The 24,628-nt window shown below is 45.6% G+C and overlaps 1 protein-coding gene across 1 annotated transcript; it reads left to right on the forward strand.

Annotated features, from left to right (window-relative positions):
- The first annotated feature begins 7,304 nt into the window (after positions 1 to 7,304).
- Positions 7,305 to 23,211, forward strand: TENT5B (terminal nucleotidyltransferase 5B). Its single transcript, XM_066572877.1, has 2 exons — positions 7,305 to 7,667; positions 16,447 to 23,211. The coding sequence occupies exons 1-2, from the start codon at positions 7,515 to 7,517 to the stop codon at positions 17,470 to 17,472; spliced, it is 1,179 nt and encodes a 392-aa protein (XP_066428974.1). The 5' UTR covers positions 7,305 to 7,514; the 3' UTR covers positions 17,473 to 23,211.
- Positions 23,212 to 24,628: the final 1,417 nt, after the last annotated feature.

Genomic DNA, 24,628 nt, shown 5'->3' on the forward strand with positions numbered 1-24,628 from the left:
TTTGGTGTAATTTATTAAGCCATACATCTGATTAGAATGCTACAAAATCCTGACTTTGTGCATGCGTACCTAGAAGAACTGATGCTGTTTTGAAGGCAAAAGGTGGTCACACCAAATATTGATTAGATTTATTTTGTTTGTTGACTTTGTATTTTGTTAATTGACAAAAATAAACTATTAACACTTCTATTTTTGAAAGCATTCTTATTAGAGATGAGCGAGCATACTCGCTAAGGCTAACTACTCGAGCGAGTGGTACCTTAGTCAAGTATCTGCCCGCTCGTCTCTAAAGATTCGGCTGCCGGCGGCGGGGAGCGGGGAGGAACGGAGGGGAGATCCCTCTCTCCCCTCCGCTCCCCTCTGCTCACTCCCGCAATTCACCTGTCACCCGTGCCGGCAGCCGAATCTTTAGAGACGAGCGGGCAGATACTCGACTAAGGCACTACTCGCTTCAGTAGTTAGCCTTAGCGAGTATGCTCGCTCATCTCTAATTCTTATTTTGCAGAGTTTTTTCCACACCTGCCTAAAACTTTTGCACAGTACTATATGTGCACATATCGCAGTTGTGTAACAAGATGCATTTTTTTCCCTAAGTGTCCTGGATTCAGTGTGTAAGGATGAAGATCGAGAAGAGCTGTTGTTGACCTTGGGCGGTATTAGGATCTGTATCACTATAAGGAAGATCAACACGACTTTAGGGATAATCTTCCTATTGAGCCGGACTCGTAACTGGGGGGAAGAGAGGAATGGTTATATACAGACAGTTAAGTCAAGCACCTGCAATTAACAAACAGAAATTGTGTGTGTAGAGTAAACAGAAATGGCTGAAAATAGGACAATTCTAATGGGAATATTATATACAAATATACTTAAATGTAAGGTTATTTACTGATGGAGTGTGTGTGTTAGGAAACATTAACCCCAGAAGTTACTGATACTGTATGAAAATGTATGTCAGGCACTATGTTAAATACTTTTAGTGGCCGCTTTCTTGTTTTTGCTCTTTTAGTACTGTACTATGTAGGATACTACACCCTTTAAAACACAGACTTATAGCATTATTTCAGCTAGATGCATAAAAACATACGACTTAGGGCTTGTGCCCCTAATGTTTTGTGACCCGTGGGGGGCAGGAGGCAAAGAGCATATATTTTAGGGCTTGTGCCCCTAATTTTGTATGACCCAGAGAGGCTGGAGCAAACCCAGTAAAAGGGAGGAACCTTCAGCAGAAACATTAGGGTGATACTCGGAACAAGAGCCCTTTGGGGCAAAAACAAAGCAGAGAACTGCAGATGAGTATACATATGTAGATATACGCAGTTATGTTGACACCTATGCCAGTTAACTGTTCACTCTATATAGGCACAGGCTGCTCCGTAGATAATACACCGTAAGAAAAAAAATTATATTGGGCAAAAAATGGGCACAACAGCAGTATAGTAAGTGCTGCGGAATATGTTGGCACTATACAAATAAAGATGATTATTATAGTATAGCACCTAATTATGCAGCATTAACCCCTTAGTGACCAAGCTTTTTTTTTTAATTTTCGTTTTTCCATTTTCGTTTTTTCCTCCCCCTTTTAAAAAAAATCGTAACTCCTTTATTCATCCATCAACATTGCTGTATGAGGGCTTGCTTTTGCGGGACAAGTGGTATTTTTCAATGGTACTAATTGATGTACCATATAATGTACTGAACAACTTTTTAAAAAGTGGATAGAAATGGGAAAAAAATTAAAATTCTGCCATCTTTGCGTGCATCTTGTTTTTACGGCGCACAAACTGCAACAAAAATGATATGATAACTTTATTCAATGGGTCAGTATGATTTACTACGATACCAAACATATCGTTTTTGGGGGGTTTTTTGCTGTACCACTTGTATTTTTTTTCAAAGATATTTAACTTTATTAAATTATTTTCTGCCACCATCTTTTGCGCACAATAACTTTTAAATTTTTTTGTTAACATAGTTGTGCACAGGCTCATTTTTTGTGGAACGTCCTGTAGTTTGTGTTGGTACCATTTTGGAATACATACGACTTTTTGATCGCTTTATATTGCAGACAGGGTGACCAAGAAAGCACAATATTGGTGTTCTTTATTTTTTTTCTGACGACATTTATCGTGCAGGGTAAATACTGTGTAACTTTGATAGATCGTACTTTTAATGGATGCATCGATACCAAATATGTATTTTTGTTCTATTATTTAGATTATTTTATTATAAATATGGCAAAAGGGTTTTTTTTTAATAATTAGTATATCTTTATTGATTTTATTTTTACTTTACTGTCCCCAGAGGAGAAAACAACTTGCGATTCTTTGATCGCTCCTGCAGTATGATGTAATGCCATTCTATCAAACTACCCCACAGGCATGGCTTGATAGGCATTCTGCCAAGACAGCCCTGGGGCCTTTCAGAAGGCCCCCGGCTGCCATGACACCCACACGGCTCTCCGCGATCTAAGAAACAGCCGGCGCCCACGATGTATAGAGGGAGATTGTGCTGCGATCTCCCTTCATACACGTCCTGCAGTTGCAGAACATAAAAACACGATAGGCCGGTCATTAAGGGGTTAAGGTAACATGGATTTCTGTTCATGTTATCACCTTTCCCCTTTATCAGAAAACATTTTTACTGTGATTGCCACCTCTGGTAGTCTTTTTTTTTTTCCAGAAAAGGAGAATAGAAGCACACATTCATTGCTAATTGCAACACTGAAGTGGTTTTACACCAAAGAAAAGAAAAGGTATAAAGTTTTTTTCCTCCTTACACAATGCTTTAAATATTGATAAAATAGGAAAAAATCCCCTCTATGCATTATGACGGTTGATGCATGGAAAGCGTTTGATAGGGTGAGATGGGACTTTCTAGCTGCAATACTGGAGATCAGGGTGGGTTCTCATATGCAGGAGTAGATATTGACACTTTACAATGTGCCCACTGCACGGGTTAGGGTCAACAGCTTTCTGTCTGAAGCTTTCCACATCCACAACAGTGCACGTCAGGGATACCCCTTTCCCCCACCCATATGCCTTCCTGTTATGCAATCTCTAGCTAATGCAATTCGACAGACTCGATTAAGGGCTCCTGTCCACAGGCGAATTTTCACTGCGTTCCCTGCGGCGATAATCCGGCCGCGGGGAACGCAGTAAATGCTTTCCATGGCGTTGCTATGGAAAGCACAGCCCCCCTGTCCACGAGCAGAGAATCATAGCGATTCTCCGCTCGCAGGCGATAAATCGCGGCATGCCACGATTCTCCGCAGTGAGCCTATCTGTCAGATAGTTCTCTCCCCTGCTCCCGGGCGGCGGAATATCGCTAGTGATTTTCCGCAACGCCCGTGGACAGGTAGCCTTAAGGACTAAGGGTGGGCTCCTCTGAATGTAAGTTCTCACTTTTCGCTGAGAATTTTCTCGTGCACCTGTCATGCCTGTGCGTGAGACTTCTGGTGTTACAAGAAGAATTCCGGGAATTTGGAAGGTTAGTAATTTCAAAGTTAATTTAACCAAACCGTAGATCCTAAATATTACATTGCCACAGAGCGAGGTGTCACTCCTGGATAGGGAGTTCCCCTTCCGTTGGCAATGCTCCTCCATCAGATACTTGGGGATAAACTTGCCAGCAGACCCTTCCCAAGCTTTCTCCCTTAACCTTTTCCAATCCACTGTCTGACATCTAAAGACATTCTGATTGAAGGCTGTACAGCTCCGATGTTGGAAGACGTCCGGCAGGTTATTCTAACTGTAGATTCTGTTGTCGGGGGCCTCTCCAGCATGTCCCATACCGCAGTACTGGCTCTAGCCAGCAGATGGTGCCATTGTATAATGGCAGAAAGAGAAAGTCCCCTAGGCAACCCTGAATCCAAAATTGGATTGCAAAGGATTAACCTTAAACCATTTCTGTTTGGTATGTAGTGGGATCTAGAGAAATGGAGCCCACTCTCGTATTTGTCAGGGTTTGGTTGAGTTATTGTAATAAAAATGGATGTTTTACCACAGTTTCTATATGTATGCCAGACCCTGACAGTGAAACTCAATAGGCCCTATTTAATGAATATTGGCTGTTTGATATCTGGATTTGTCTGAAGGGGATGTAGACCAAGACTGAAATATGACATCCTAACACGCGAGAAACTCTTGAGTGGAATGAGTTTACCTGATTTCTACTTATAGTCTAAGGCTTGTATCAGTAACTGTATTCTCGATCTTTTACATCATCGCCCTAATACATTATGGGTAGAAATGGAATATGACCAAGACCCGAACCCAATTCAGGGAGTTTTTTGAATCCCAAGGAAATATCTTGGCGAACTCAGGGTCACTTCACCATTTTTAGAGTAGCTAATGCAAATTTCGATTGGATTTGTTGATTCACTTGGCCTAGTTAACGCTCTGGGTCCTCTCATCCCATTGGCAGGTAATCCTCGATTCAGGGCCACTCTTCAGAACTCTTCTCTGTTATCTCTTCCCAGCTTCCCTATACCCTGCTTGAGGGATGTTCTTTCACAATCAGGACTGAGGCTCTTTCGGGACTTCTTCAGAAAATCACACCACGAGAAAACACCACGATCGAGCGCATGTCTGCGAAGCCCCGTTAAGATCAATCGGTGCATTATATCGCAGCATTCAAAACATAGCGGTAGGCTGTCTGCACACAGCCGGGGTTGGATTCCGCATGTGGGATCCCGCAGCGGAGTCTGACCCTGTGTCTGACTGGTGATCCCCCATGTACCGGTCTGCAGTCTTCATATTCTGTACTGCAGATATGCCGACCATCGCACATACGCAGTACAGATTATACCACGCCATCGCTAGGCAATGACACAGATCTCGCGATTTTTCCACAATCATCATTGCGGAAGGGCCGCGTGTCAGACGGCTTCCATTACCTTTAATGGAAATTGTCTGCACGGAATGCAGTTCAAAATAGAGCATACTGTAATTTTTCCACCGCAAGCGTAAAATCGCAATTGATTTCCGCTTGTGGGCAGAAATAAACGCTTTTCCATAACATGCTATGGTTGGTATTTCCTGTGGAATATGGAGGCGGACACCCGCGCTGGATTCCGCAATGCCAATCCTCCCGTGTGCAGGCGGCTGTAATCGCGGATTTGTGAGAGTGGCTTAACTTTCTTAGGCCCCCTGCACAGGAGAGGAAATTCCGCAGTGGGATTGCCTGCAGAATTTCAGCCCGTGGCCGCTGCCATAGGATTTTATTAGAAATTGCAATCCGAGACAGACGGCCGCGAATTGTCCACGAGAAATCACGCGCGGACAACAAATCGCAGCATACAGAGCCCCGCACAGAAATGTCACTCCCCGGCCAACGGCTCCGCTCTGCGCATGCGCCGTCTGGCCGGCAGCTAGCACATCAAAAAGCCGGAGCCGCAGGAGAGGTGAATGCCGCACTGGTCACTGCAGGGGCTTGTGTCTGGCCCCAATTCTTGCAGCGGGATCCGACCCGGCCGTCTGCAGGCGGCCTTAGGCTGGATTCAGACAAACGTATAACGGCTGGGTTTTCACGCCGGCCGATATACGTTGTCTCTCTCTGCAGGGGTGGGAGGATGGAAGAGCCAGGAGCAGTGCTCTGAGCTCCCGCCCCCTCTCCGCCCCTCTGCACTATTTGCAATGAGGAGAGGTGGGACGGGGGTGGGGCTAATTCTCGGAATTTAGCCCCGCCCCCATCTCGACTCCTTTCATTGCAAATAGTGCATAGGGGCGGAGTGGGGGTGGAGAGGAGGCAGAGAGGGGGCGGAAGCTCAGTTCCTGCTCCTGGCTCTTCCACCCCCCCCCCCCCCCAGCAGATGAGGATACCGTATATCGGCTTGGCGTGAAAACCGAGCCGATATACGGTCATCTGAATCCACCCTAAGGGTGCCCACCCACTGGCGATTTTTTTTCCCTGCGAAATTCGCAGCATTTTTTTTCTCTGCAGGAGTCTATGGGACTTGTAATGTTAAAATCGTGATCGCGCAAAATCGCGATTTCGCGGTAAATTGCGATTTTGCGCGATCGCGATTTTAACATTACAAGTCCCATAGACCCCTGCAGAGAAAAAAATGCTGCGAATTTCGCAGGGAAAAAAATCGCCAGTGGGTGGGCGCCCTTAATCTGTATTGTACATGTTAATTTTTAGAATGTTCATAGCTGTCCAATAAAATACGTTTGAACCTAAATATTTATAAAATAAAAAAACATTAAATTGGTATTGCCAGATTTGTAACAAAACATTGCTTTATTTATTCAGCATGGTAACTTATGTAAAAAAAATATTAAAATCTAAAATTGCCATTTTTTGTTCGTCTTTCTTCCCCCAAACAAAAATAAAGAGTAATCAAAGTTGCATATACCTTAGCATGGTACCAATTAAAAAAAAGGAAGTAAGAAAACTACAGGTCATCCCGCAAATAAAAAGAAAAGCCCTCATCCATCTCTGTCAACAGAAAAATACAAATGCTATAGTCTTGGCATGTGGCGCAGTAGCATTAATGTACTAGAATATAAATACCACCTGATGAATGCTGTAAAAATGAGTTTTAAAAAATTCTCCAGTAAAAAAAAAATGTAAGGAAATGTAATTTTCAAGGCCTTATACAGAATATACTCAAAACTCATTTCTATACAAACTAAAACTTGTCCTGCAAAATACAATGTGTCATCCAGCTACATTAACTAAAAAATAAAATTATTACCATTGGAACATAAAAGGGGAAAAGATATACTGGTTCTTTAAGCTAAAATGAGTCACTAAGGGGTTCAAATGGGCCTCCAGCGCCTGCATTCTGCGCCAAATATATTTATGGGAGGCATAAATTGAGAATAACAAGGTGACATTTGTGGGAGGTTTTCCCAGCATCACTGTGACTGATAGGGGGCTTTACTAGGAGTATAATAACATGCCCACAGCATACATCTAACGTGACGCGATGCTGAGCGCTCTTCGCTCTCCTTTCGGCTCCTCCTAACTTTCCACCATGCCGAAAAAATGTCATGCTGCCGTCCCTTTAAACGAACTAGCATTTTTTCCTACCAATCAAAACCGGATTTCCTTTCTGGGGGGCGGAGCTGGAGCATCAACCAACAAGCTCGGAGTATCGTTGGCAGCTCTCCAGTGATAGTGAGCTTCAGCCTCGGGGTAGGTTGGGCGGGGACATAGCGACATTCTCTCTCGCCTCCAATCGTAGGCTACAATAGGAAGGAGGCACTTGAGTGACATCCGTGTCATCCAATGAGTGTGAAGCTGCGCTGTGTATATAAGAGGAGCCCGCGGTCGGGGCGTTACTCAGTGGTTCTCCGGCTGTCAGTGGTGCTGTGTGTGAGAGGACTGCTGTCAGTGACCCGCCCATCCAGCACGGACCGTCTCCTTTTAATGTTCTGTAGCCTCTCGTACTGCAGGACTTGTTGCCGAGCCGCTTGTGCTGCCGTTTAGCTCCGTCCCTGGATACAGTGGGAAGGCTTCAGGCGCTCTGTGAACGTCAGGCTCCCAGAGAGCAGCCAGCACCAGCTATGTCCTCCCAGACACCGCAGTCGTCTCCGCGCTTCAGCGTCCTCTCGTGCCAGCAGACCCGTCGCTTGGACGCCATCCTCCGGGAGAGTGTGCCCATCCACGGCCGTGGGAACTTCCCCACTCTGTCGTGCCAGCCGCGGCACCTTGTCCAGGTAAGACACGTGAGCTCAGGCCGGCGGAGTAGCCTCCATGTTGGGTGTGTGATGTGACAGCCGTGCATGCCTTCCCGCTGAGTCAGGCCGGCCGCTTCTCCGTCACACGTGGTGTAAAGGTCGCCTGTCCGCAGCGCCTCCACTACAAGCCGGTGCGGGGCGGCTGGCGGGGCGCCAGGCAGGGGCGTGCTGGCTCACCAGCCCCGCGGGCCGTTACATAACCGCTAGCAGCCCCTAGGAGCGGCGGCGGCACCCTGCAGCGGCTGCCAGCGTTAAAGTTTTACTCTGTTGTCTGCAGTTATCACCCACTGCAGGCTGCTGTGCCCTCTAGTGTCATCAGCACAGCACTCCCGGTCACGTAGTGTACTCATCCCGGGTCTGACCCCCGACTGTCCGTACCGATCCACCCTCTAATAAGCCAGACGGGATCTAGCGGATCTGCCGGTCTGGATATACTACTTCCTGGCCGGGATCTCCTGCAGCTCTTTAACTCTTCTGTGGGATTTAATTTTCGGATCCGTGACAGCGCGGTGATGGAGCCCTGAACAAACGTGACACCCACTGGCAGGCGTAAGGCTCTGGTCACATCTGAGCCTGGGGGGGGGGGGGGGGAATCTGACAATGCAGTGAGAAGCTGAGTGCTGCCGCCCAGCACCCCCATAACTAGGGCACTGGGGTTAGTCTCCAGCCTGCACTCTACAGGTTTAGTACTGTGCCACTCAGCCACAGATCTCTAGGCTTGCAATAGAGTAAATTGTGCAGAGGCACAATGTCTCTGGCTGCCATGTAATTCTAGTATCCGTAGATCATTCACTGACCACGTTGTGGTACACGTGCGATAAGCAGATGGAACTGGGTGCATATAGTAGTCTTTACCGCCATCTTTCCAGTTGACTTGTATAGATGTAGCAAGTATAAGTTGACTCATAACTTCCTACGGCAAGTTTGTAAGCCATTGAAAGGCTCAAATTGTAGCACAGGAAACTATATGCAATAAGAGTCAGGTTAAAGGGGTTTTTCAGTCAGTGTCAGCTGTCAGTGCTGGGATACACCAGGGTTGGAGCAGAAGTTGCAGCTCCGACCTGTGTAGTGGCCGGCGCTTGTAATTCCATGTGCAGCTCCCATTGATCTCAATAATTCCCCAACACACAACTATGAGCACCAGCCACTACACAGGTCGGAGCTGCAGCTTCTGCTCCAACTCCAGTGTATCCCAGCACTGACAGCAGATGCTGCCTGGAAAACCTACTTGAACTTTGTTACACTTGTAGCTTAGTGTAAAACGTAGTTTCAGAGCTACTTGGATGTCACTGTTAGATTTTAGACCAGAAACTTATCTACAGGCAGTAATTCCGGTAAGAATAACCCTGTCCCTGCCATCACCTTTTCTGATGCCTGGATGATGCCAGATCATCTTCTAAGCTTCCATTGCCCATGAACCCTTTGCGTAGCACTGGCAGCACCTCTGTTACCAGTGGAACAGAACAGCAAAGGAGCTTCAGATCCCTGCAGGCTTCTCCTATGGTTTGTATGTAAACCAAAAATGCGCACGTTGCATACAGCAATATCAGCATTTTAAGGGCTATGGAGACCTTGGATGACTTTTTTTTTTTAATCTTGTACTTTCACAAAATCACATTTCCTAGTGGATATTAAACTTTCCTACACTTGATTTGCTCTGCGACCCATAATTCAAATTTAGCTCTTGCCACTCACTACAGCTCGGATGAATGCAGGCTGAGGACGAAAGAGATAGAGAAGAGCAGTGAATGAAAATGACTTGTCCAGCCGTTTCCTCTCGAGTGCACTGTAAGGAGCCAGTGGTCAGCACTTGTTGGCTGCAGACCCCCACACTTGTGCAGTTGGGTAACGAATCTTAAAGGGGTTGTCCCGCGAAACAAAGTGGGGGTATACACTTCTGTATGGCCATATTAATGCACTTTGTAATGTACATCGTGCATTAATTATGAGCCATACAGAAGTTATTCACTTACCTGTTCCGTTGCTAGCGTCCTCGTCTCCATGGTGCCGTCTAATTTTCAGCGTCTAATCGCCCGATTAGACGCGCTTGCGCAGTCCGGTCTTCTCCGTGTTGAATGGGGCTGCTCGTGCTGGAGAGCTGCACCTTGTAGCTCCGCCCCGTCACGTGTGCCAATTCCAGCCAATCAGGAGGCTGGAATCGGCAATGGACCACACAGAAGACCTGCGGTCCACTGAGGGTGAAGATCCTGGCGGCCATCTTCGCAAGGTAAGTAAGAAGTCACCGGAGCGCGGGGATTCGGGTAAGTACTATCCGTTTTAGTTTTTTTTAAACCCCTGCATCGGGTTTGTCTCGTGCCGAACGGGGGGGGCTATTGAAAAAAAAAAAACCCGTGTTGGCGCGGGACAACCCCTTTAACTAGCTAAATGCCTCACATCCTCTCGCCCGCACTGATGTGATGTAGCCTAGCTCAGCTTCCTCTAGTCGCTCACTCTGATTCTGCAAATGTCTTGGCGAATGCTGCAAACAAACTGGTAGACCTTTTTCTGTTTCAAACTTCTGTAATGAATACAGAGACGTCTGTAACCTCCACCGACATCTCTCAAAGCCATATGGATAGTCTCGATGAGACCTCTAGCTGTGCACATGTTACTTGAAGATTATAGGCTGGCTCCATGATTGGCCCAGTTTCTTATTCAGTTCAATGTAAGTAGGGCATCGTATGATTCCAGAAACATGCGATTGAATTCCTGTGGCCCTGCCCTGGCTTGTGTGCCTGCGCTGGGAATGTGCAGTAGACAGTGGAGGTATTCTGCACAGGTGCAGCAGCCAACATCTGTCTGACTTAGTTTTAAGCCAAAAAATGGTGTAATGTCACTGAGCAAGCATAGATCTCATCTTCTGCTTTAAAGGGGACCTATTAACTATAAGCACCATAAGCTAAGTTATTGTGCTTTTAGTTTAGATGTGGAGTCCAGGGAGTTTAATACACTCCTGGTCATTCCTGCATTGACCCTTCACAAAATCAGCAAATGTGACCCTATACGGGAGGCTGTGCACAATCCCATTCATCTGAGTGCGCTTGCACAGCCTTCTGAAAAGTCAACTTTGCTGTGCATGCTTATTTTGCTCAGGTACCAGGTGAGTATAAGACCAACTCCCTGGACTTGCCATCTAAACTATAAGGACATAACATGGCTTGTGGTGCTTAGAGTTGATGATGGGGTCCCTTTAAAGACAGCCAAAGGTGTGGCTGTAGTCCTGCTTGCCTGCCTCATTAGCAGTTAGTAGGGCTGTCATGGGCCCAGCAGCAATTGAATCTGGCTAACTGATGCCTTGCAGAGAGGTGGACACAGAAAAATATACTATATAAAGTGATATACTAAGAGGCCTGGTACGCTGGCATTTTTCCTTCACAGGGAAAATGAAGCATTAAAGGGGTTGTCCCGCGCCGAAACGGGTTTTTTTTTTTTTTTAAACCCCCCCCCCCCCCGTTCGGCGCGAGACAACCCCGATGCAGGGGTTAAAAAAACCACCCGCACAGCGCTTACCTGAATCCCGGCGGTCCGGCGTCTTCATACTCACCTGCTGAAGATGGCCGCCGGGATCCTCTGTCTTCATGGACCGCAGGGCTTCTGTGCGGTCCATTGCCGATTCCAGCCTCCTGATTGGCTGGAATCGGCACGTGACGGGGCGGAGCTACACGGAGCCCCATAGAGAAGAGGAGAAGACCCGGACTGCGCAAGCGCGGCTAATTTGGCCATCGGAGGGCGAAAATTAGTCGGCACCATGGAGACGAGGACGCTAGCAACGGAGCAGGTAAGTATAAAACTTTTTATAACTTCTGTATGGCTCATAATTAATGCACAATGTACATTACAAAGTGCATTATTATGGCCATGCAGAAGTGTATAGACCCACTTGCTGCCTCGGGACAACCCCTTTAATCCTCTCTCATGGGCCATAGGCAGGGCTTAATATGGTTAAATACACGGCAGCCCAGCAAGCCCTTACTAGGCCCACAGCCATCATTGGCACCTCATGATCACATGATGTGAGGGCGGGGCCTCCGGCTGACAGTTACATGCCACTGTCAGGATTGGCCGCACATGGAAGCTGTCAAACTGGGACCTGAGCTAGTTTGAACGTGGCTGTTTATGGCAGTTGCCAGCTGTCAGCCACAGCCAGCCCCCGCTGGGTATGTAGTAGGCTTGGCTCCTGAGATGGCTTCATACGCACATCTGACGTACTTGTACATCACAGAGGGGATAGGAGATGGAGGCTTTCCCCACCAGACACGTAGTAGTTAACCACTGAGATTAGATCACTAGGTGTCACATAATGTATGCTTACAGATTTGGGTGAAGTTGAAGACTTGGTAAAACTGTCATGCATTTCCATAACAGCATGTTAGACCTTTACATAAGGTCTAGATTCTAAGCAACCAGCTCTACTTAAAGCTGGTTGCTTGGAATCTAGATCTTTCTAAATGTCTGCTAGACTACCATTGCTTTGGGCAAGAACTAAATGGGCTTTGTGCACAAAGGAGTTGCAGTCTAACTGGTGGTCACTTCATTCTGTACAGTGTTTGCTTCCACACCCTGTGAGCTCCCTGCCAGTTATGTGAAACTGTCTTGGCACTTCAAGGATGTCATGCCTGTCATGTCAACCTGTTCTGGACTTGTGAGTTAGCTAGATGAAATCTAGCTCTTCTGCTCACCTAGCTATTAAACAGCACTTGGATGCCTTTTGTCATGAGAGGATAATTTGGTGTGCACTCAAGTCATTCAAGAGGAATCTGTACAGATCAGGATTCAGAAAAACTACAAATGCAACTAGAAGCTGGGGCTGGCGTCTCGCCACTGAACGGCCTTGAAGCTGGGGCTGCGTGCCTGCAGCAGCGGCTGCTCTATGCTGCTCCAAAGAAGCCTTCCTTAGTGGGCTGGCAGGTTCTATGGGCCAACCACATGTGCAGCCAATCAGGTACAGAGGCATCACCCCCAGTCAATCTTGGCTCCACCAAGACTTCTGTTGGCATCAAGATACAATAATACTGCAGCATTGAAGTGAATGGTACAAGTCTGTAGCACTCAGAATGGCTACCATAAAGATGGCATTCTGGACACTGACAGGATCATACTCAGATGGAAACATTCAATCAGCTAAATGGCAAGTGGTCAGTGATCAGATATTGAGCCCTTTAAAGCAAAAATTCCATGAAATCCTACCATAGAAGGGACCAGTCTATAAAGGATTGACTGATACAATTTCTCCCTTAAGTATATTGTATCCGCTCATGGAGGTGGCTTTTAATGGCTTGTGCAAAAGCTGCAAAAATATCTGCAGTTGAAGCCCCAGACTACTAGAGGTGAACTCTCGCAGCATGGAGCTGCTGCAATAAAATGTTCCCTCTTATTTGTGGTTAATTATTAGATGTAAAATGTGCTGTCTTCTCCCTGAATTGTGATCTGTGGAAGACAACTGAACATAGGGTGTGGTGTGAATTTCCACCCTTGTTGGCATTCTGCTGTTTCAGCTCTTAAGCAAGGTGAGGGTAAGATAAATGCCAATCTGCAATGAATTCATTATAGATTTGCAGGAGGTGAAACACCTTTAAACTGCGCAGACTCTACAATCTATAGTCTTATGTGACAGACTATACTAGGTAATTGCAAGGATCTGGAATGACTGGGTGTTTTCCTACAGTAACTCATAAATAGTCCTAATGGAAACCAGTCTCTCAGGTAAGTATGACTTGCTACAGACGGATGAAAGTATGCTCATTAAAAGGAGCATCTATGGAAGTGCTTTATCCTGAGTGTGCATTCTCTCACCACAATCCAGAGCTGTTCTCAAGTAATGGGTACAAGTATTTAGCATGGATGGTCATTAATTGCTTATGTAATGGCTTTCGTCCTAGTTAAGACCTCTTTATATGCTAGAACAAATCTGCCCTAACAACTTGTCAACCAAATTATTGCTCTTGCTTCCTCTGTACCATTACAGAATAACTTTGTTATACAGCTTGGATCAACAGTTCTTGGAGTCTGAACAGCCCAGAGTTTACCCAGTGTGCCCAGCAGTTGATGCTGATGCCTTTTGACTTGTTGGTATAACAGTATTGCTCAAAGTTCTCCTGTATTTGTCCATTTCTTAAGCTTTGCTTAACCCCTTAAGGATGCAGCTTTTTTCTTCTCCCTACCCTTTTTTATCGACATGGCTGTCTGAAGGCTTGTTTTTTACAGGGGAGTTGCATTTTTCAATAGAAACCTCTTTTCCAGTATATTATACAGTACACTTACTATTAAAGGGGTTGTCCCCGTTCGGCGCGAGACAACCCCGATGCAGGGACTTTAAAAAAAAAACGCTCAGCGCTTACCTGAATCCCCGCGCTCCGGTGACTTCTATACTTACCGGTGAAGATGGCCGCCGGGATCTTCTTCCTCCGTGGACCGCAGCTCTTCTGTGCAGTCCATTGCCGATTCCAGCCTCCTGATTGGCTGGAATCGGCACGTGATGGGGCGGAGCTACACGGAGCCCCATTCAGAAAAGCAGAAGACCCGGACTGCGCAAGCGCGTCTAATTTGGCCATTCGACCATTTTAGACGGCGAAAATTAGACGGCAACCATGGAGACGAGGACGCCAGCAGCGGAGCAGGTAAGTGAAAAACTTTTTATAACTTCTGTATGGCTCATAATTAATGCACAATGTACATTACAAAGTGCATTATTATGGCCATACAGAAGTGTATAGACCCACTTGCTGCCGCAGGACAACCCCTTTAAGTAGGGTGAAATGGGTGGGATGGGACATAAAATTCTGCCTTCCTGGGGGCAGGATCTTATATACAAAAATGACATAACTATTTGGACTCTGTAGGACAGGAAGAGTACAATTATACCAAATTTTATAGCTTTGTTTTTGAACTTGTGATTACCTAATACTATGCTAATACATTATACTGCATTCTGACAGGCATTCTATCAAGCCATGCCAGAGGCAATCGGCCATATCTGTGCTAGGGGCCTAGAGAAGGCCCCATGCTGCCATGACAACCAAACGGCACCCTGCGCTCTCATTGTGAGGGATCCATTTGGGATCCTGCAAAACTGGGCAATTTAAATGTTGCTGCCAGAACTGACGGCAGCATTTAGAGAACGCTGATTGTGGCTGTTACCAGTAGGTCTTAGCTTTGTACACTGTATGGAGCAGGGTCTGCTCCCAATTTCCCTCCATACAAATTAATAACAGGACATGGTTACATCCTGTGTTTAGAGCTAGAAAACCCTTTTAAGCCCTCAACTACTGCTTGCCTATCCTTGGGATACATCATCAATAGTTGATCAGTAGGGCTCTGCAGGGCAGGACCCCCGCCCATCAACATCTCTGTAGCTGCTGTGTGCCAGAAACACACTGCTCTGTACAGGCTGTAAACCAGAATACGCTTGTTTAGCTTCCTACACTTGTTTAGAGTAGGAAGCTAAACAAGCGGGCGGGAGGGACAATCTTGCAGTGCTGTAGAAAAAACTGAAGCCCCTGTCCTGCCAGCACCTCCTTATACCAGCTTTCTCTCACCAATCACTCACCAATCAGCTCTTGTCGCTAGGGCCCAAGCTTCACAGAAGGATCCCTTATGCTGCTTCCCACCATTTTCTTCAGACCAATCACCATCCATCCTAGGGCTCCAAAGTTTTCCCAGCATCCTCCAGAACCTTCCATCCCGCTCACAGTTGACCCTGTAGTGAACTCAAAGAACATCTATTAAATACCTACCTAATAAGCAAATGCGCTAATAATTAATGCCTAAAAGACCTTTTACAACAATTTCTGCTCAGATTCCATGAGGCCTCAGTCCCTAATTGGCCTTTGGCTGTACAGTAGAACTCTACTAGGAGTCCTCCCATTAACAGGAGCCGCATCCACTGACACCACCTCCTGCCCTAATCACATTGGCAGGTGTGAAGTAGATCCCAAGGGGGTTATACCAAATAACACTCAACCCCTATCTGACACTGGTGAGACCCCCACCAATCCTAAGAATGGGGGTCCCCACTAATTCCTGCCCCCCCCCTTAAATCACAGCCTGCTGCAGTTTGGCTTCAAACAGTAAAATGGTGCTGCTTGGGGAAGGTATGCATTGCAAGTTCCAGAGGCTAATGGGCTTTTTGAAAGGCTCCAGCTGTCTCCACCTACCACTGTAGTTCATAGGTTAAGCCCCCTTAGTTCAGATGCTTGGCAGGTACATCAGAGGTGGGGCTGGCAGATGTAGCTGCAGGAAACTGACTTCAGATAATCCAAAGTAGCGGCACTCGCAGTTGATAGTAGGCAAAGCAGATGATACTTGAGTGTCTCTGCCCATTCTTTATGACTAAAGAACAGTAAGAAACAGATCCAGGTGAGTACTGCCTTTCACCTCCACTACTTGGAACATTGGCCATTTTATATACATGAGCAGTGGACAGAAGTAAAAGGCTTGATGATATCTGGTAGGTCCCTTAATCATGAGCAGTGCATACTTGTTTCCTAACAACCAGTGTTGTATGCATTAAGTAGAGGAGAGTTGCATAACCTTAAATTGAATGGGAGTGTATTGTAGTTGATGGATTAAAACTAGAGCAACTCCTGCTGGATCAAAGCTTGGAACCTTGACAGACGCCAAGAGAAGTTGAAACATGCCACAGCATGGAGATCTGCTGAGCATGCAGTATGTGAGACATGTTTAGTCTGGAATACTTTGCAGACAAGTATATGTGTAAAATAAAGCCTTTCCCTTTTCTGATAAATTGTCTGTCTTGCAGGTGGTTCGACATCGTCTAGAGCAGAACGGTATTCTGGTACACAAGGTGAAACTGAATGGCTCTGCTGCAAGTCATGTGCTTCATGAAGATAGTGGCTTGGGTTACAAGGATTTGGACCTCATATTTATGGTGGATTTGAAAGGTCCTGATGCGTTTCAGGTGGTAAAGCATGCTGTTTTGGATTGTCTCTTGGACTTTCTGCCTGCAGGGGTCAATAAAGAGAAGATTACTCCCATGACACTAAAAGAAGCTTATGTGCAGAAACTGGTTAAGGTTTGTACTGAAAGTGACCGATGGAGCCTAATCTCCTTATCCAACAACAATGGAAAAAATATTGAACTGAAATTTGTTGACACTTTAAGACGGCAGTTTGAGTTCAGTGTGGACTCTTTCCAGATCCTACTGGATTCAATGCTTGCGGTCAATCAGAGCTCGGAGACTGCGTCGTCTCAGAGCTTTCGTCCAACTGTGACTGGAGAGAGCATGTATGGAGATTTTGAGGAAGCCATGGATCACTTGCGGAATCGCGTAATTGCCACACGAAACCCAGAAGAAATCAGGGGCGGTGGTCTTCTCAAATACTGCAATTTGCTTGTGCGTGGATTTAAACCAAAGTCAGAAGTGGATATGAAAACTATGCAGCGGTACATGTGTTCACGGTATTTCATAGACTTTCCAGACATACGCGAGCAGTTGAGGAAGCTTAAGTGCTATCTACAGGACCACTTTGTTGGCATGGAGGATAAGCGTTATGACTACCTAATGACTCTTCACAATGTGGTAAATGAGAGCACTGTGTGCTTAATGGGACATGAACGGCGTCAGACACTCACACTCATTGCTTCTTTGGCTGTTCAGGTGTTATCGGAACAGAATCCTGTGCCTGCCATCCCAAACTTCACCTGCTACTACCAGCCAGCCACCTTCATGAGAGATGGGAATTACAGTAGTTACTATCTTACTCCTGTCCAGCCTGTTGTATCTTGCAGCCACTCCTATCAGACTTGGCTTCCCTGCTGCAACTGACTTCAGCTAGCTCACAGACCAAATGCTATCGTATCCTGAGCCGCCTTCTATTGCTGGTTGTCTTTGATCTCCTCTTGTGATAATGAAAGGACTAGGATGGTCAACAGTCACACAGCCTTTCTAGCCACACTTTTTTTTTTCTTTTTTAAATTGAACTATTGAAACTTTGCCTCCTCCTCCTAACTTCATACTGATGCAAGCTTTAGTACCTGTATAAATACTGGGTGTTTGGACCAAAGTGTAGGAGTTAGAGCTCTTAAGTGCCTGTAAAGCTTGATTGGTTCAACTCCTAGACATTAGAAACTATTTCTACTTGCTTTCAGTACCACATAACCATTTTTACTGCATATCACTCCAGCACACATCTTTGTCGATTTTTCTGTAGTATGTGCCTCTTATTTCCTTTTGAGAAAAAAATATTTGTTTTATACACATTGCAGAGCTACTGGATTTCCATAGTTTGGTGCTATAAGATACCTCCCAACTAAGGGTTTGTTTACACTGCCATATTTATGGTGTGTAAATAAGCCTTTGCAATAACTTTTTTTTCCTTTTTTCCCCTTCATTTATGTATCAAGTCTCAAAAAAAAAACTTTTCTTTTTTCTACCAAGTCATCTGGTAAGAAGTACCACAAGTTAGTGGATGGTCAGGTTGTTGATCATAGAATGTGACCTTATATGTGGACATGCATGTCTAAAGTGAGGGTGAAGCTATGGTCTTTCAACAAGCACATGTCATTTGCTTAATCTGTTACACCAAAACTTTTAAAGGGGTTGTCCAATGTTTTTGCAAACACTGCTCTACCGGTGTCCAAAGGTTGTGAGGTATTGCAGCTCAGCGCTACTGAAGTCAATGGGAGCTGTGCTGCAATACCAGACACAACCCATGTACAAGGGTGTTGGTGCATTTGGAAGAAGGTTGCCATGTTTCTCTAACCCTGGACAACCCCCTTAAGAGATGTTTCGTGTTCTTATCCCTCTCCATGTAAAGGAATGAAAGTTGCTTTAGGCTGCCTGCACACGGGCTGAAATCCCGCGGTGGGATTTCCGCCACTGAAAGCCTGCATAGGAGTGCATTACAATACGCTCTCCTATGCAGACGGCCGTGTGTAATCTTGCGCGGCAAACAAACTGCGGTACGTCCTATTTCTGTGCAGGGCTCGCAGACCCCCACACAGAAATGTCACCCGGCCACCGGCTCCGGTCTGCGCATGCGCTGGCACATGAAAGAGCCGAGGGCGCGGGTAAGTATGCACTCCTCCCTGCAGGTGCTGGGGTCGGGTCCCGCGGCGAGAATCCTCACCGCCGGATCCGACCCGCTCGTCTGCAGGCGGCCTTAGCCCTCAACACTGATGTCCTAATAGGGTTTTTAGTATCTGGCCTAGAACTGCAGTTCCCAGGTTATTGCTATAGCATGCCAGCAAAGTATTAAAATGGTTGAGCCAAGTTTAAAATGTATCTCCTATCCATAGGCTATTACATAAGTGTCTGGAGATCTGACTGGATCCCCAACAATATCCAATGGAGGTCCCAATTGAATAGAATGGTAGTCGGGCATTCTGCTGCTCAGTTCATTTTGGTACTGACTGAGCTAGTCAAGCACTGTACTCCATCTCTCTGCACTATGGGACTGCTGGAGATGGTGAATAGATCAATAGCACGAATGCTTGACTGATGCCCCACTTGTTTGGGGGTACACGGGACCCTTGATCTTTAGGGATTCTGAGCCATGGCAAATCAGACCCTTGGGGTGGGGGATATGTTTTAAACTTGACACAGCCCCTTCTAAGTTGGCAGTATTGCTGCTGGTGACTACTCCTTTTACTGGTCTGTAGAACCGGTCAGCTATCTTGCATTGTAATTTCAGGAGCCCAAAAAATATGATGTCTTCACCAGACCGAATATATTGCACTAATTAGTTCTAAAGCACAGCTCAGAATGCTCAGCAGCATTACATGGACTACATGACTGCAGATGATGCAAAGACTAGACTCTGGGTGATCCTACATAGACGGGCCCAGGATAACAGCTGGCTCTCCTGATAACTACATAACACTTATAAATGGATTTTAGTTAGTCTGATGTGAACTGTGCCATCAGCTGCAGATGTCCACATGACCCCTTTTATCTGAACATCTACTGTGACCCTAGAATTGGTTGCTGTTAAATGTGAAAACTTGTGTGCTACAGCAGGTATCAATGTGCTAGAGCTCTAATGGCCCGACAGACGTTTAAATGACTGCATAAGCGCTGATGTCCCTGCTATGGTCTTTAGAGCGTTGACACAAGACTTCTCGCTGGATTGTGGCTTCTTGTTCAGCGCTGCACCTTCTGCGTGAAGCGCTGAGCAGAAGTGTCTACACCCAACAAGAAGCCAGTGTTTTTACACTGATTATCACGCAATGTATTCCAAAGCAAGAATTTTAGTGATAATTGTTGCATGTCAATGGACCTTAAGGAAGCTCTTCCTGAGAACAATGGTATGTGACGTCTTCCTGGTGTGTATTGGAGTAGACATTTGTAGTTTCCATTTAAAGGCTTAAGATATGTAATGTAGATGAGAATGCCATCTAGTTGTATGCGCTCCTTCAGACACACAGCTGCCATGAAGGATGCGAAGCTGGTGTTGCGCCATGTCGAATAGTGAAGGTGAGGCACATATTAAAGCTACGGCCTAGTGGCATGCCTCTTACCCTAGTGTTAACTGCAGCAATATGGTTTTTCACCCTAGGACCAAGTTGTGATAATTGTGGTGGTCTTGGTGCCACTACTGCACAATACTACCTGCAGCTGCCATCTGTGGCTCCAGAGTAACTGGCTGGAGAGCGCTGGTATAATTAACATAAAGTAGTGTGGGTGTTTTTTGTTTTTGTTTTTGTTTTAATTTAGAAAGGGGGGGGGGGATCACATGCTGTGGAAAAATCTAGTGTGAAGTTGCTGTGTTTTCACATATTGCTATGCATGGGTTTTGGGCTAACGATTGGCTGTGTGCATAGCCTTACAGAACTCTTATGGAGCAGCTTGTCCTGTGCATGTCATACAAGGGCCTACCACAATGACACTGAAACATGCATGAGCCCTGCTACATGGATTTTTTTTGTTTTTGTTTTAAAGAATCTAATTTTTTTTGTCTACAGTGCAAAGAATGGATATCCTACATCTAAAGTGTTCAGCCACTCTTCCAAGTCTCCCTGGGATTGTCCTGTACATAACTAGGAAGACTTGGCGCTGAGTAACTAGCGGTGCTGGCCAGTTTTTCTGGTTGAGTTTCTATCAGTCACCCTCATTTATGCAGAGTAAGTCCACAATGTACAGAGGAGTTTTAATTGTTCAGATTGCAACTACTAGACACAGTGTTTTTTTTTGGTTTTTTTTTTTTTTTGGGGGGGGGGGGCTGTTTTTAATGTGCACTTTCATTTTAAACATTTTGTATTTCTTTGAAGAGGGAATTGGCCTTCTACATACTGGATTAAGCTTTGAGATTATGCAAAACAATTGGATCTCCACAGCAAGATATAGAATGTCTTTAATATGTATCTGGTGAATCCCACGGAAATGATTTTGCTTCTGGTTGTTTGGACAATTTTAATTGTTTGGTATGCTGAAATTTTACTTGTACTTTTTTTGCTGCTTTGCGTTGCATCAAATTCCTGCAGATGTGCAGCTATAGACCTTGCCCTGTCTGCAGGTCCTACACTGTGGTGCAGACCATCTCATCTCACCTCACCAGGCCTGGGTCTTAAAACTTGGCAGATAATTTTACCCCCCCCCCCCCCCCCCCCCCATATTTTGAAACTTGGTCCAGACTACAATTGAAATCCCTTCCACTGTATAAACGTCAATGATATGCGCTGTTTATGACTGTACACTGTTTAATTTTGGGGGTTACCTAATTTACACTTTGGTTGCATTGTATTCCAGTCATGTTATAAAGTATTGCTTGGAGCGAGCGGTCCTTCCCTGTGCCCATGTAGTTAGTCTTCCCTTTTACTATGCAGTTCTGGGTGTTGAGTGTAAAAATAGACTCTTGCTGTCGACACCTGTACTAACCCTGCTTGTAAACCGACTGTCCAGCTCTTGCTCCACCTGCTTTAATAGGAGGCCCATTTAATTACATTATGAAATGTGAGGGAGTGTAAATATATTGAGTGAGTCACAAGGTAGCGTCTAACTGCAAGTACAAGAAAGGCAACTAGCATCAGTTTAATGTATAGGGATACTTGAGGGTATGCTCACATGTCAGACAAAATCCACAGCAAATGGCCAATGCTGCAAATTCTCAAATCTACAACATGACTTTTTGCTTTGGTTTTTTTATATGTACATGAATGGGGCTTGTTAAAACATCATTCACTTGCTGGGTTCACACGTGGAAATCTCACGGTTTGGCTGCAGCAAAAAAACTGCAAGATTTCCACTGGGAGAAGCGCTGCTTCAAAACACGCAGCACTTGGCCGCAGGTTTTGAAGTGGCCTGGCCGCTCGCTCTTCCGCTGCGGCCGGCACTCCCATAGAGGAGCGTGCAGCTGCAGCAGAAGAAAAGGCTTTGCCATGGCGGATTCGCCGTCCCGTGTGGACGAGTTTTTTGAGAAATCTCATCCACATGGCTGGCTAACCCCGTCCGCCCCGTGAACCCAGACACATTGTACTTGTTGCAGAATCTCAGCTCACATTCTGCAGCTGAAATTACACAGGAATTCAGTGTGTGAACTCTCCCTTAAGGGTACGTGTTGGGTCCTAGGAGTCCCATAAACTAAGTTTGTGCTGACTTGTATACTCTCCTCCTTGCTGGGAAGCTGCTGCTTAGTCCACTGAGTGGAAAGTTCATTGCATGCACACTGTCCTTCCACCATGGGCAGTGTCTGTGCAATGAAAATGAGGAGTCCACTTAATGGATAGGGTGGCAGCTTCCTGGACAGGTTATAAATCACACACCCCTGGACTCTGCAACCCCTATGAGATCATAAACTTGGCTTACAAGGCTCATAGGACTTCACGGGTTTACTTTTTAGTGTGTCACCACCATGACTTATAAATGACTCTGGCCTCATTAATGTTAGTATTCTCTAAAAACCAGAGTAACCATAACAGCTTGTGTACACCAGTTCTGGCAGTTCCCTCAGAATATGGGTTCCTGCCAAAATAAAGTTTTTTTTACGTTGTTGATTATGATCCCATATTTGGAGAAAATAATAAAGGAACATGGTGTAAATAAGTTCTACTGTGTTTTTAAATGGTAGTGTATAAGTCTCACTGCAGCAATCCTGCCATTCCTGCAATATTAAAGTGTTACACTCCTTTGACCAAATTTAGGCAGCTCTCTCCAGTGTTGGAGCAGCTAACAATTGGTGACTTCATGCTCCAAGCTGCGTGCTCAGCTCATTCCTAGAATCTGAGCACATAGTTAACGCTTTCATTGCAGAGCTTGTTCATATCACTAAACCTGATGCAAATACACAAATTTCAAGCAGGTGGCATCTGGGCAATGTTTTAGTTTTTAAAGTGTGCCTTTTTTAATTTACATTTTATTCTGCCATCCTCCATTCAGACCTGAGATATTTGACATGTTGGAGTTTGGTTTTCGCCTGCACCAGTCTGAAAGCAGAATTTTTATTACGTTTCCAAACAACCTATTTTTACTGGGAGGTGGGGTGGGGGGAGAGAGAATGTGCAGTGTTATCACCCCTCTGTGGGGTAGTGGAGCCAAAAAAGAAATAAAAAGAAAATATATTTTCTCAAAGTCTGCCTCATTATTTGGTGCAAATATAGTTCTCAATAGGTGTTAAAATATTGCATTTTCTATGTTGTGTCAAAATACACAAACCTGACAAGCTGTTATGATGCACTTTGTGTGAATGTACACTAAGATGGATACAGGTCAACCTGACCCCCTTTGCTTCTTAGTCCAGACTTTGAACCCAGCCTTAAATGTTTCAGATTTACACAGGGGATTTGCTGCAGAAATTCCATCTGGAATTTCACTGCAGCTGTTAATCCTGGTATTGGCCAGCTGTGTGGACAAGATTTGTCAAAAATCTCATCCACATGGGACAGCCAGTGCAGCAAAGCTGGCGCTGTGGCGTGGATTTCACAGCCGCAGCATGTTTGTTTTTTCCCTCCCCCATTGCAGCTGCACTCTTCTCCTATGGAAGTGCCAGCCGCAACAGAAGAGCATGCAGCTAAGCCGCTCCAAAATTTGTGGGTTTTGAAACACTTTCCTGGAAATCTTGCGTGTTTTTTGTTTTTTGGGCTTTTTTTGCTGCGGTCAATTTGCAAGATTTCCAGCAGGATTGCACCCTGTGGCAACAGCCTAAAGCCAGCTGCACACAGGCAGATTAACTGTGTGCAGGTGGACTTACCTGGGTCTTAGGGTGGGCTCAGACGACCGAGCCGATATATGGTGTCCTCATCTGCGGGGGCGGGGGGGGGGTGTTCGAAGAGCCAGGAGCAGGAACTGAGCTCCCGCCCCCTCTCCGCCCCTCCACTATTTGCAATAAAAGGAGGCAGGGCTAAGTTCTGAGAATTAGCCCCAACTTATCCCGCCTCTCTCATTGCAAAAAGTGCAGAGGGGCAGAGAGGGGGTGGCAGCTCAGAGCTGCAGAGACAACGTATATTGGCTGGGTGTGAAAACCCAGCCGATATATGTTCGTCTGAATCTAGCCTTAAAATGGACCCGATGTGTATTATTTAATCTGGTAACAGGCTTGCATTAATTTTTTTCCTTTTCCCCTCACCACTCCAATAGAAACTTTGTAGCAGATGTGTATGATTTTTATGGTGGTTGTCTACGATTTCAAAAACCATGGCTGTTTCCTTCTAAAAATCAGTGCTATGCCTGTCCAGACATTCTGTAGTATTCCAGCTTGCCTGTATACAATTTAGTGGAGCTGAGCAGCAATCCCAGACAACCTGCGGACAGTTGCAGTGCTGTTTCTGGAAGGCTGGCATGTTTCTCTAGTCCTGGACAGCCCCATTTAAACCATAAATTGCAACTCATCTGATTTTGATACTCGATTAATCATCACAAAGTAACAGTGGTTGTCTGAACAGTTTGCCACTTGTCATGCCTACTATAGGAGGTGTGACTGAGGTGTTACACATGTGCCTATTCATCTGCTGTAACAAACCTTATATAAAAAAAAAAAAAAGTTTAGAGT

This window comes from Eleutherodactylus coqui, chromosome 1 (assembly GCF_035609145.1).
Source record: "Eleutherodactylus coqui strain aEleCoq1 chromosome 1, aEleCoq1.hap1, whole genome shotgun sequence".
Classification (NCBI taxonomy): domain Eukaryota; kingdom Metazoa; phylum Chordata; class Amphibia; order Anura; family Eleutherodactylidae; genus Eleutherodactylus; species Eleutherodactylus coqui.

Excerpts from the sequence above, each read along its gene's own strand:
- TENT5B (XM_066572877.1), top strand. The coding sequence starts at position 7,515 with ATGTCCTCCCAGACACCGCAGTCGTCTCCGCGCTTCAGCGTCCTCTCG. Across the intron at positions 7,668-16,446 it reads AGCCGCGGCACCTTGTCCAG|GTGGTTCGACATCGTCTAGA; the intron begins GTAAGACACGTG and ends TCTGTCTTGCAG.